At 50.5% G+C, this 13,931-nt stretch overlaps 1 protein-coding gene across 1 annotated transcript in view; it reads left to right on the forward strand.

The window, feature by feature from the left end:
* The window catches only part of si:dkey-256h2.1 (uncharacterized protein LOC337520 homolog), a 322,407-nt gene extending 309,967 nt beyond the window's left edge, over positions 1–12,440 (forward strand). The window contains exon 12 of the mRNA XM_038797529.1: positions 11,596–12,440. Within this exon, the coding sequence (XP_038653457.1) occupies positions 11,596–11,715 (120 nt within the window). The 3' untranslated portion in view covers positions 11,716–12,440. The remainder of the gene's footprint in view (positions 1–11,595) is intronic.
* The last annotated feature ends 1,491 nt before the right edge of the window (positions 12,441–13,931 follow it).

Below are 13,931 nucleotides of genomic sequence, written 5' to 3' on the forward strand. Positions count from 1 at the left end.
CTCTGAAGCAACAGTGCTAACCACTGTGACACCGTGCTATGACTTAAAGTTGAAGCAGGACTGAATGGGTCAGGTTTTCTTTGTCTCGTTCTTGTAGTAGGAGGAGAGTCGCAAGGAGTAGGAGAGTCGCAATTTTGGTCAATAAATGTTCCCTTCAAGGTGGAGAATTGTATGATGGTGAAGGGAGGTTGATATGTGATTGTTAAGGGTCTTGTATATGGAGAATTTGCTTTGATAATTAATATGTATTATTGGCCCTCCAAATCATTCCCTGGAGTTTATTCCTGAAGTCTTCAAGACTTTGTGGAGTTGCCCTCAGCTAATTCATTTGTGAGCGGGGACTTTATTTGTTACTTAACCTCCTCGATGGATTAGCTCCCAGAAACCAGAAATCACCCCACCCCTCAAGCAAGGGCCTCGGTGCCGGTTGGTGAGGAGGTGGGGTGCTTAGACATGTGAAGAACATTACATCCAAGAGATTTAAGAATTCACATTTTTCTCAGCTCCTCGTCAATGTTATACTAAAATTGACTACGTCTTTATACCTACAGCAATCCTACATTTGGTATCCTCCTGCTCTTTCTTTTAAGGGGCAATTTAACATGGCCAATTCACCTACCCTGCACATCTTTGAATTGTCGGGGTGAGACCCATGTAGACACGGGGAGAATGTGCAAAGTCCACACTGACAGTGACCTGGGTTTGGGATCGAACCCGGGTCCTCGGTGCCGTGAGGCAGCAGTGCTAACGACTGCGCTACTGTGCTGCCATCGGTAGCATTGTGATCTCTGATCATGCACATGTTTTCCTTGCAATTTTACTTGAAGGGCCTCCCCCACTCCCGATGTAGGTCATGATGTTTCGAGTATCCTTGCTTAGGGATATATCCTTTACTACTTATTTTAAAAAGGAGTTTGAGCTTTTTTTTTACTCAGCCAATCCCTTTCAGATGTGACCCCCTTTATTTTGTGGGAGCCTTGCAAGGCTTATGCTGTGTGGTTAGTTATTTTGTATACAGTAATCAAAAGGCATACAATGCCGGGAGTGCAGGAGGCGAAAGAGGCCGGTGTTCTGGCCTTTGCGCCCCTAGTAGCCCGGCGGAGGATTTTGCTTCAATGGAAGGATGCGAGGCCCCCAAGCATGGAGGCCTGGATCAATGATATGGTGGGGTTCATCAATTGGATCGGGTGAAATTTGCCCTGAGTGGATCAGTACAGGGGTTCTTTAGGCGGTGGCAGCCTTTCCTGGTATGTTTTTGAAAATCTTAATAAAATTGTTTTTTTTTAAAAGGCATACAATGCTGGAAAATCTGTGACAGTTGTAAGTTAGATTGGCTGAAACAGAGAAGCAGCATGGGAGGAAGCGGAGAAGCAGCATGGGAGGAAGCGGAGAAGCAGCATGGGAGGAAGCGGAGAAGCAGCATGGGAGGGAAGCGGAGAAGCAGCATGGGAGGGAATAGAGAAGCAGCATGGGAGGAAGCGGAGAGCAGCATGGGAGGAAGGGAGAAGCAGCATGGGAGGAAGCGGAGAAGCAGCATGGGAGGAAGCGGAGAAGCAGCATGGGAGGAAGCGGAGAAGCAGCATGGGAGGAAGCGGAGAAGCAGCCTCTGAGGAAGCGGAGAAGCAGCAGGAGAAGTGGAGAAGCAGCAGCATGGGAGGGAATAGAGACAGCATGGGAGGGAATAGAGAAGCAGCATGGGAGGGAATAGAGAAGCAGCATGGGAGGGAATAGAGAAGCAGCATGGGAGGAAGCGGAGAAGCAGCATGGGAGGAAGCGGAGAAGCAGCATGGGAGGAAACGGAGAAGCAGCATGGGAGGGAATGGAGAAGCAGCATGGGAGGAAGCGGAGAAGCAGCATGGGAGGAAGCGGAGAAGCAGCATGGGAGGAAACGGAGAAGCAGCATGGGAGGAATGGAGAAGCAGCATGGGAGGAAGCGGAGAAGCAGCATGGGAGGAAGCGGAGAAGCAGCATGGGAGGAAGCGGAGAAGCAGCGTGGGAGGAAGCGGAGAAGCAGCGTGGGAGGAAGCGGAGAAGCAGCGTGGGAGGAAGCGGAGAAGCAGCATGGGAGGAAGCGGAGAAGCAGCATGGGAGGAAGCAGAGAAGCAGCATGGGAGGAAGCGGAGAAGCAGCATGGGAGGGAATAGAGAAGCAGCATGGGAGGAAGCGGAGAAGCAGCATGGGAGGGAATGGAGAAGCAGCATGGGAGGAAATGGAGAAGCAGCATGGGAGGAAGCGGAGAAGCAGCATGGGAGGAAATGGAGAAGCAGCATGGGAGGAAGCGGAGAAGCAGCATGGGAGGAAGCGGAGAAGCAGCATGGGAGGAAGCGGAGAAGCAGCATGGGAGGAAGCGGAGAAGCAGCATGGGAGGAAGCGGAGAAGCAGCATGGGAGGAAGCGGAGAAGCAGCATGGGAGGAAGCGCAGAAGCAGCATGGGAGGAAACGGAGAAGCAGCCTCTGAGGAAGCGGAGAAGCAGCATGGGAGGAAGCGGAGAAGCAGCATGGGAGGACGGAGAAGCAGCATGGGAAGAACGGAGAAGCAGCATGGGAGGAATGGAGAAGCAGCATGGGAGGGAATAGAGAAGCAGCATGGGAGGGAATAGAGAAGCAGCATGGGAGGAAGCGGAGAAGCAGCATGGGAGGAAACGGAGAAGCAGCATGGGAGGGAATGGAGAAGCAGCATGGGAGGGAATGGAGAAGCAGCATGGGAGGAAGCGGAGAAGCAGCATGGGAGGGAATGGAGAAGCAGCATGGGAGGGAAGCGGAGAAGCAGCATGGGAGGAAGCGGAGAAGCAGCATGGGAGGAAGCGGAGAAGCAGCATGGGAGGAAGCGGAGAAGCAGCATGGGAGGGAATGGAGAAGCAGCATGGGAGGAAACGGAGAAGCAGCATGGGAGGAAGCGGAGAAGCAGCATGGGAGGAAGCGGAGAAGCAGCATGGGAGGAAATGGAGAAGCAGCATGGGAGGGAGCGGAGAAGCAGCATGGGAGGAAATGGAGAAGCAGCATGGGAGGAAGCGGAGAAGCAGCATGGGAGGAAGCGGAGAAGCAGCATGGGAGGAAGCGGAGAAGCAGCATGGGAGGAAGCGGAGAAGCAGCATGGGAGGAAGCGGAGAAGCAGCATGGGAGGAAGCGCAGAAGCAGCATGGGAGGAAACGGAGAAGCAGCCTCTGAGGAAGCGGAGAAGCAGCATGGGAGGAAGCGGAGAAGCAGCATGGGAGGAAGCGGAGAAGCAGCATGGGAGGAAGCGGAGAAGCAGCATGGGAGGAAGCGGAGAAGCATGGGAGGAAGCGAGAACAGCATGGGAGGAAGCGGAGAAGCAGCATGGGAGAAGCGGAGAAGCAGCATGGAGGAATAGAGAAGCAGCATGGGAGGAAACGAGAAGCAGCATGGGAGGAAGCGGAGAAGCCATGGGAGGAAGCGAGAAGCAGCATGGGAGGAAGCGGAGAGCAGCATGGGAGGAAGCGGAGAAGCGCATGGGAGGAAACGAGAAGCAGCATGGGAGGGAATAGAAGCAGCATGGGAGGAAACGAGAAGCAGCATGGGAGGAAGCGGAGAGCAGCATGGGAGGAAGCGGAGAAGCAGCATGGGAGGCGGAGAAGCAGCATGGGAGGAAGCGGAGAAGCAGCATGGGAGGAAACGGAGAAGCAGCATGGGAGGAAACGGAGAAGCAGCATGGAGGAAGCGAGAGCATCATGGGAGGAAGCGGAGAAGCAGCATGGGAGGAAACGGAGAAGCAGCATGGGAGGGAATGGAGAAGCAGCATGGGGAGGAAGCTAGAAGCAGCGTGGGAGGAAGCGAGAAGCAGCGTGGGAGGAAGCGGAGAAGCAGCGTGGGAGGAAGCGGAGAAGCAGCGTGGGAGGAAGCGGAGAAGCAGCGTGGGAGGAAGCGGAGAAGCAGCATGGGAGGAAGCGGAGAAGCAGCATGGGAGGAAGCGGAGAAGCAGCATTGGAGGAATAGAGAAGCAGCATGGGAGGAAACGGAGAGCACATGGAGGAAGCGGAAGCAGCATGGAGGAAGCGGAGAAGCAGCATGGGAGGAAGCGGAGAAGCAGCATGGGAGGAAGCGGAGAAGCATATGGGAGGAAACGGAGAAGCAGCATTGGAGGGAATAGAGAGCAGCATGGGATGAAACGGAGAAGCAGCATGGGAGGAAGCGGAGAGCAGCATGGGAGGAAGCGGAGAAGCAGCATGGGAGGAAGCGGAGCAGCATGGGAGGAATGGAGAAGCAGCATGGAGGAAACGGAGAAGCACATGGAGGGAATGGAGAAGCAGCATGGGAGAAGCAGAGAAGCAGCATGGGAGGAACGGAGAAGCACATGGGAGGAAGCGGAGAGCAGCATGGGAGGAAGCGGAGAAGCAGCATGGGAGGAAGCGGAGAAGCATGGGAGGAAGCGAGAAGCAGCATGGGAGGGAATGGAGAAGCAGCATGGGGGAAACGGAGAAGCAGCATGGGAGGAAGCGGAGAAGCAGCATGGAGGAAGCGGAGAAGCAGCATGGAGGAAGCGGAGAGCAGCATGGGAGGAAACGGAGAAGCATGGGAGGGAATGGAGAAGCAGCATGGGAGGAAGCGGAGAAGCAGCATGGAGGAAGCGGAGAAGCAGCATGGGAGGAACGGAGAAGCAGCATGTGGGAATGGAGAAGCAGCGTGGGAGGAAGCGGAGAAGCAGCATGGGAGGAAGTGGAGAAGCAGCGTGGGAGGAAGCGGAGAAGCAGCGTGGAGGAAGCGGAGAAGCAGCGTGGGAGGAAGCGGAGAAGCAGCGTGGGAGGAAGCGGAGAAAGCAGCATGGGAGGAAGCGGAGAAGCAGCATGGGAGGAAGCGGAGAAGCAGCATGGGAGGAAGCGGAGAAGCAGCATGGGAGGAAGCGAGAAGCAGCATGGGAGGGAATAGAGAAGCAGCATGGGAGGAAACGGAGAAGCAGCATGGGAGGAAGCGAGAAGCAGCAGGGAGGAAGCGGAGAAGCAGCATGGGAGGAAGCGGAGAAGCAGCATGGGAGGAAGCGGAGAAGCAGCATGGGAGGAAACGGAGAAGCAGCATGGGAGGGAATAGAGAAGCAGCATGGGAGGAAACGGAGAAGCAGCATGGGAGGAAGCGGAGAAGCAGCATGGGAGGAAGCGGAGAAGCAGCATGGGAGGAAGCGGAGAAGCAGCATGGGAGGAAGCGGAGAAGCAGCATGGAGGAAACGGAGAAGCAGCATGGGAGGAAGCGGAGAAGCAGCATGGGAGGAAGCAGAGAAGCAGCATGGGAGAAACGGAGAAGCAGCATGGGAGGAAGCGAGAAGCACATGGGAGGAAGCGGAGAAGCAGCATGGGAGGAAGCGGAAGCAGCATGGAGGAAGCGGAGAAGCAGCATGGAGGAATGGAGAAGCAGCATGGGAGGAAACGGAGAAGCAGCATGGGAGGAAGCGGAGAAGCAGCATGGGAGGAAGCGGAGAAGCAGCATGGAGGGAATGGAGAAGCAGCATGGAGGAAGCGAGAAGCAGCATGGGAGGAAGCGGAAGCAGCATGTGAGGAAGCGGAGAAGCAGCATGGAGGAAGTAGAAGCTGCCTCTGAGGAAGCGAGAAGCAGCATGGGAGGAAACGGGGAAGCAGCATGGGAGGAATGGAGAAGCAGCATGGAGGAAACGGAGAAGCAGCATGGAGGAAGCGGAGAAGCAGCATGGGAGGAAGCGGAGAAGCAGCATGGGAGGAATGGAGAAGCAGCATGGGAGGAAGCGGAGAAGCAGCATGGAGGAAGCGGGAAGCAGCATGGGAGGAAGCGGAGAAGCAGCATGTGAGGAAGCGGAGAAGCAGCATGGGAGGAAGTGGAGAAGCTGCCTCTGAGGAAGCGGTGAAGCAGCATGGGAGGGAATGGAGCAGCAGCATGGGAGGAAGCGGAGAAGCAGCATGGGAGGAAGCGGAGAAGCAGCATGGGAGGAAGCGGAGAAGCAGCGTGGGAGGAAGCGGAGAAGCAGCATGGGAGGAAACGGAGAAGCAGCATGGGAGGAAGCGGAGAAGCAGCATGGGAGGAAACGGAGAAGCAGCATGGGAGGGAATAGAGAAGCAGCATGGGAGGAAGCGGAGAAGCAGCATGGGAGGAAACGGAGAAGCAGCATGGGAGGAAGCGGAGAAGCAGCATGGGAGGAAACGGAGAAGCAGCATGGGAGGAAGTGGAGAAGCAGCATGGGAGGAAGCGGAGAAGCAGCATGGGAGGACGGAGAAGCATGGAGGAAGCGGAAAGCAGCATGGGAGGAAGCGGAGAGCAGCATGGGAGGAAGCGGAGAAGCAGCATGGGAGGAAGCGGAGAAGCAGCATGGGGGAAGCGGAGAAGCAGCATGGGAGGGAATGGAGACAGCATGGGAGGAAGCGGAGAAGCAGCATGGGAGGAAGCGGAGAAGCAGCATGGGAGGAAGCGGAGAAGCAGCATGGGAGGGAATGGAGAAGCAGCATGGGAGGGAATGGAGAAGCAGCATGGGAGGGAGCGGAGAAGCAGCATGGGAGGAAGCGGAGAAGCAGCATGGGAGAAGCGGAAAGCAGCATGGAGGAAGCGAGAAGCAGCATGGGAGGAAGCGGAGAAGCAGCATGGGAGGGAATAGAGAAGCAGCATGGGAGGAAACGGAGAAGCAGCATGGGAGGGAATGGAGAAGCAGCATGGGAGGAAACGGAGAAGCAGCATGGGAGGAAGCGGAGAAGCAGCATGGGAGGAGCCTAACTGACAGTTGTTGAGGGAGATTAATGCACTCGGCAGAGGTGGACTTGCACTTTTGGGGGCCCCGCGCTTTCCCTCTTTGTGGGACCTGTACGTCACGCCCCGCCCTCTGGTGGCATGGTGACCCGCCCCCAATTACATCAAGTCCCCCCAATGATGCCAAGCCCCACCCCAGTGACATCGATGCTCTCCTGACCCCGCCCACTCTCAGCTCACACACTGCAAGGGACAGAAACCCCAAATCACAGCTTAAATGCTGTAATGTTCTTTAACCACGGCAAGTGATGGAATTTAAACTCAATAAAAATATCTGGAATTAAAAGTCTAATGGTGCCCATAAAACCGTTCTTGATTGTTGTAAAACCCCAAACTAATGTCCTTTAGGGAAAACAATTTAGTTGACTCCTAAATGCCTCTGAAATAGCCCAGCAAGCCACTCAGTTGTATTCGACTGCTACAAAAACACAAAAACGCAAAAATGGAATGAAACCGAATGGACCACCTGACATCAAATCAGGCACCGGAAACGGCAAACCCACCACTGCCTTACTAACATCTGGGGGCTTTCCCAAAATTGGGAGAGCTGTCTCACAGACTAGTAAAGCAACAACCTGACATAGTCATACTCACAGAATCATACCTCACAGAAAATGTCCCAGACATCACTATCACCATTCCTGGGTATGTCCTGTCTCACAGGCAGGACAGACACAGCAGAAGTGGCGGCACAGTGGCATACGGGAGGGAGTTGCCCTGGGAATCCTTAACATTGACTCTGATATTAAGAAACGGCTGAAGACACTAGATATTGCAAAGGTTATGGGCCCTGACAATATCCCATCAATAGTACTAAAGATTTGTGCTCCAGAACTTGCTGCACTCCTAGCCAAGCTGTTCCAGTGCAGCTACAACACTGGCACCTACCCGGCAATGTGGAAAATTGCCCAGGTGTGTCCTGTATACGAGGAATAGAACCAATCCAACCCAGCCAATTTACCACCCTATTAGTCCACTCTCCATCATCAGCAAAGTGATATAAGGAGTCATCAGCAGTGCTATCAAACGGCACTTACTCAGCAATAACCTGCTCACGAATGCTCACTTTGAGTTCCGCCAGGGTCATTACAGCCTTGGTTCAAACATGGTCAAAGAACTGAATGCCAGAGGTGAGGTGAGAATGACTGCCCTTGACATCAAAGCAGCATTTGACCGAGTATGGCATCAAGGCGCCCCAGCTAAAGTAGAGCCAATGAGAATCAGGGGGAAAACTCTCCGCTGGTTGGAGTCATATCTGGCACAAATGAAGATGGTGATGGAGGTCAATCATCTCAACTCCAGGACATCACTGCAGGAGGTACTGTCCTAGTAGTGTCCTAGACCCAACCATCTTCATCTGCCTTATCAATGACCTCCCTTCCGTCAAGGTCAGAAGTGAGGATGTTTGCAGATGACTGCACAATGTGAAATGAAAATCGCTTATTGCCACGAGTAAGCTTCAATGAAGTTACTGTGAAAAGCCCCTAGTCGCCACATTCCGGCGCTTGTCTGGGGCGCCCGGATGTTCAGCGCCATTCGTGACTCCTCAGATAATGAAGCAGTCCATGTCTAAATGCAGCAAGATCTGGACAATATTCAGGCTTGGGCTGACAAGTGGCAAGTTACATTCGCACCACACAAATGCCAGACAATGACCATCTACAAGAGAGGATCTAACCACCACCCCTTGACATTCAATGGCATTACCATCGCTGAATCTCCCACAATCAACATCCTGGGGGTTACCATTGATCAGAAACTGAACTGGACTAGCCACATTAATACTGTGGCTACTAGGCCAGGTCAAAGACTAGGAATCCACCTGACTCCCAAAGCATGTTCACCATCTACAAGGCACAAGTCAGGACTGTAATGGAATACTCTCCACTTGCCTGGATGAGTGCAGCTCTAATAACACTCAAGAAGCTCAACACCATCCAGGACTAAGCAGCCCGCGTGATTGCTTCCCCTTCCACAAATATTCAAACCCTCCACCACCGATGAACAGTGGCAGGCATGTGTACCATTGACATGATGCACTGCAGTAACTCACCAAGGTTCCTTCGGCAGCACCTTCAAAACCCACTACCAGTATCATCTAGAAGGACAAGAGCAGCAGATACCTGGGAACCCCACTCATGGAGGTTCCCCTCCAAGTCACTCACCACCCTGACTTGGAAATATATCACCATTCCTTCACTGTCACTGGGACAACATCCTGGAACTCTTTCCCTAATTACAAAGTGGGTGTACCTACACCTCAAGGACTGCAGCGGTTCAAGAAAGCAACTCACCACCACCTTCTGAAAGGCAACTAGGGATGGGCAATAAATGCTGGTCTAACCAGCAACGCCCATATCCCGTAAATGAATTTTTTTTTAAATGCAAAAACAAGTGAAGATGTTAATAGTTCCACACCAACATTGTGAACGACTTTGTAAAGGTGTGCAAAGTACAGGTTTCAAGAGAGAGCCCAGCAAAAATGAGCAAACGACACCTGTTCAGAACTTCAACAAAGCTGCAGGAGAACTAACCTCCATAATAAGAATAGCAGAAGTATCGAGAGAGGTTTCAAAACACCATGACAAAAACATACCTTACTGCATCATCACGTAAAGAGACTGTGCATTCTAGCCCAAATTATTCCCAAGCATTCAAATCTAACGAACCTTCCAGTTGAAATGCGCTAATGGACTGAGCCACCTATTATTGACTGTCAAGACCTGTCCACTCCAGTTGAATGTCATTTGGTGAATGTATATTTCACTTCTATCTTCATCCAAGAGAATGAGGAGGTAGATGGGAACTCGGGGAGAGAGGTTGTGAGGTTCTTCAGCAAATTGTCATAGGGAGTGACAAGGTATTGGCAGGCTTAAAAGTGGACGAATCTCCAGGTCCAGTGAATTGTGTCCCAGGCTGCTGTGGGACGTGAAGGAGGAGATTGTCGGGGCTCTGACCCAAATTTGTAATTCTTCTTTGGTCACAGGGGAATGGCCAGAGGACTGGAGAACAGCTAATGTTGTCCCACTATTTAAGAAAGGTGGTAGAGACAAGCCAGGGAACTACAGACCAGTGAGTCTCATGTCATAGAATCATAGAATTCATTGAATCTACAGTGCAGAAGGAGCCATTCGGCCCATCGAGTCTGCACCGGCCCTTACAAAGAACACCCTACCCAAGCCCACGTATCTACCCTATCCCCGTAACCCAGTAACCCCCACTTACACTTTTTGGACACTAAGGACAATTTAGCATGGCCAATCCACCTAACCCGTACATCTTTGGACTGTGGGAGGAAACCGGAGCACCCGGAGGAAACCCACGCAGATACGGGGAGAACGTGCAGACTCCACACAGACAGTGACCCATCCGGGAATCGAACCTGGGACCCTGGAGCTGTGAAGCAACTGTGCTAATCACTATGCTACCGTGCTGCCCTGTCAGTGCTTGGGAAACTATTGGAGAAGATTCTGAAGGTGAGAATCTATCTCCACTTGGAGAGGCAAGATTTGATCAGGGACAAAATTAAATTTTTTTATTGTTAAACTTAAATAGTTTTGTAATAAACTAAACATGAGTACATTATACTCTTATCTACTGTACCCTATTTTGTGCTCATGGATGAATAGGCAGAGTACTAATTCTAACCATCCACAGGAAAAAATATTTTAAAAATGGGAGTACAAACATTGTGTTGAAAGTCTCCTTTGTCCAACAACTGCTCATGAGATAGATGAGTTTGATTAGCTTCAACCCATTTTCCAGTCGGCATAAATTCACAACTTTCAACTCCCTATAATTTAGCAATAAATAGCAGTCTCACTGAAAGGCTACAAAATGTCTTGGGCGCGATTCTCTGTTCCCCACGCCGGGTGGGAGAATCGCAGGAGGGCCGGGCGACTCACGACACGCCACCCTGGCACCCCCCACGATTCTCCCACCCCCCGCTTGCAGAATCGCCGCTCGCCGTTTTTCACGGCGACCGGCGAATCTCCGGCCCGGATGGGCCGAGCGGCCTGACGTTCCCGACCTGTTCACGCCGGTGGCAACCACACCTGATCGCTGCCGTCATGAACATGGCAGCAAATCTTCGTTTGTGGCTTGTGGGGGGCGGAGAGGGGAATGAGCACCACGGCCGTGCTCGGGAGGGGACTGGCCCGCGATTGGTACCCACCGATCGTCAGGCCGGCATCTCCAAGCAACGCACTCTTTCCCCTCCGCCGCCCAGCAAGATCAGCCGCCACGTCTTGCGGGGCAGCGGAGGGGAAGACGGCATGCGCGGGTGACATCACTTAGGCGCCGCCGTCGCGTCATTCTCGACGCGCCGTCTTGACGCAAGTGTCAAGGCCCGGCGGCCGAGATTTACGGAGCGCAGCTCCTAGCCCCCTGGGGGGGGGGGTGAATAGGGTGCGAGGAGCGGCCTCCGAGGCCTTCGTGAAACTCGGCCGAGTTCATGACGACTTTGCTGATGCCGCGCGGGAGCGGAGAATTCCGCCCCTTGTGTGAGGAGTGTCATACCGGTGAAGTAAGAGTTGCTCTTGAAGTTATGGCTAAGTTCTATTGTGCGGACAACATTACTCATATCATGACCGAAAGATAAATCCATCAATGTGCTCTCATGCTCTTGTTGTTTGGGTAGGTGGGGGAATGACTCAAGACTTAATGATGTAAATAAATAATAAAATCAAGCACAAGAGTATCGTGTAGTGAATTGTTCCAAAATATATCTAAATATTGGGCTTAGCAGAAAGTTTAAAGACCTTGTGCATTTCACATAAAAAGCACCAAAAAGATGAAATAGGTCTAATTTGAAGCTTGAGTTGTATCCATTCAGTAAAACTTTCACTAACTTATTTTTGATCCCTTCCTCCCACCTAGATGAACATGACTGGGATAAACAGCATTGTGTATTTTGGCTGGTTCAATGGCAAGGATCCAAACCCGCAACGGAACCCTGGAGAAATTACAATGTATTCCTACCTTGTATTTTACAAGTAAAATCACAAATCCTTGCTAACCAGGACTTGAAATTAATGCTAACTCAGAAGGAGTTTGCTAACAAACACTGGAAGTTTATTACTGAGGTAACAAGCTGTTGGATAAATGTCACAGTCTGTACTGCTTGTTTGATGCTACTGTCTTTAATGATCACTGTCAAAATGTTCTAGAACACATATTTGAATGTCACTTGGGCCAGCTTCATTGGCCACATTTTAATAATTTAAATAACCATTTTCAGCCTCATATCTTCCTGGAAGACGATTGAGGTACAGAATCAAAATTGACCAGATCTGCCTCAGAAAAGCTTAAGCTTTGCTAAAGGGTATCTTTTTCTATTGTTAATTTTTAATTCTAGAACCAAACGTTGCTTTTACTATTGTCAAAATACATACAATTTTCAAAGGCCTGAGTTGGACTTAATTTTGTAACTTGCATTCTATGACAGTATTACTTTCCTTCCAAACAAAGTGTTTCTTCACATTCTAACCCTTGTGGTTTGAAACAAAACTGCTAAACTTTGCTATTATGTATCCACATTCATTACAAGGCAGTGGGGTGTGTATTATTTTGCTCATTGCATAAAAGGCCTAAATAAAAGTGAAAGCTGGCGACCAAAAATAAGGCTGACCAATAAACCTGCCACTTCACATGGCTCAGCAAACTAATATGCCGTCTCTGTTGATTATATCTTCACTGCATTAAATCTTTTCATTTACCACAAAGTAGCACTGAGAATTCACATCATTTTGCATCAAGGTTCCATTCTCTTACTTTATGCCCTCAGTTTGTGCGCTGTGATAAGTTGTTTTGAGTGTTACTTTTTTAAGAGAATACCGTGTAAATTTGGCCCCAGTCTTTCAGTTTTCTGTATGTACTTACATTGTAGTTGAGAAATTAGTATTTCAGTTCAAATAACCCGTTTTCATGTTATCTGTCAGTTGTACCTTGACAGCAGGGTCAAACTTGAAGTTCTACAGGCCTCAAATGGATTGCACAGCCACTGGTACACAGTAAGAGTGAATCTTTCTGTGACAGCTGCTTAGCAACAGCTAGTCTTGGATTTTATAACCAAGATGTCACTTAGGAATAGATGGCTGCAGTTTCAATCATATATCACATTACTCCAGAGATGAGAGGCTTCTGAAATCTTTGGGTAACTAAAATTACATTGAACGTTGATGAAATTCACAAAGTAGGCTGCGTAACATTTTTTGCAGATACACCAGAGCAATTTCAAAATTATAGCGAGTAGGTTACACACACATCCTGAACTCTAAGATTCTGACCCCCCCTAAGCACAGCCGTCTCAGTCCTCTTTGTGTTTATATTTCTTATCCGTTGGTTTGCCTGTTTGAATTTAGTCGGCCGGAAGATTTAGAAAAAGCTCTTCTTGGTGTTATTGCCTCATTCTTGGATCCCAAATCAGCTCCTCCAGATCTGTGTGCACGGAAGCACAGTGGTTATTAGCACTGTTGCTTCACAGCGCCAGGGTCCTGGATTCGATTCCCGGCTTGGGTCACTGTGCGGAGTCTGCACTTTCACTCCATGTCTGCGTGAGATTCCTTCGGGCGCTCCGGTTTCCTCCCACAAGTCTCGAAAGACATGTTGTTAGGTAATTTGGACATTCTGAATTCTCCCTCTGTGTACCCAAACCGGCGCTGGAGTGTGGCGACAAGGGCCTTTTCACGGTAACTTCATTGTAGTGTTAATGTAAGCCTACTTGTGACACTAAAGATCATTATTATTATTGAATCAATAACTTGGGATAATTAAGGAGCGGCAGTCCAAAAAAAAGCAGGTTGGGTGGATTAGCCATGCTAAATTGCTTCGTAGAGTCCAAAGCTGTGCAGGTTAGATGGGGTTAGGGGGATAGGACCAGAGGAGTGGGCCTAGGTAGGGTGCTATTTCAGAGGGTCGGTGCAGATCGATGGGCCAGATGGCCTCCTTTTTGCACTGTAGCAATTCTATGGTTCTAATGGGACTATGAACTTGAACCTGTGTGACCCTCAAGATTCTTAGGTATGACCTACAAAGGCAAAAGACGTCTCTGCCAGAGCCTGACCAAAGTTTGAAAGTACTGGCCGACTGTATCAGGAAATTGAAGTATATTTGAAATAGTAATTTGGATTATTTAAATTGAAAACTAAAGTCATGTTTAAAACACAAGTTATTTGGGTATATTAGCATAATTATTATGTATCCCTATGAATTAT

This window comes from Scyliorhinus canicula, chromosome 5 (assembly GCF_902713615.1).
Source record: "Scyliorhinus canicula chromosome 5, sScyCan1.1, whole genome shotgun sequence".
In the NCBI taxonomy this organism is placed as follows: Eukaryota; Metazoa; Chordata; class Chondrichthyes; order Carcharhiniformes; family Scyliorhinidae; genus Scyliorhinus; species Scyliorhinus canicula.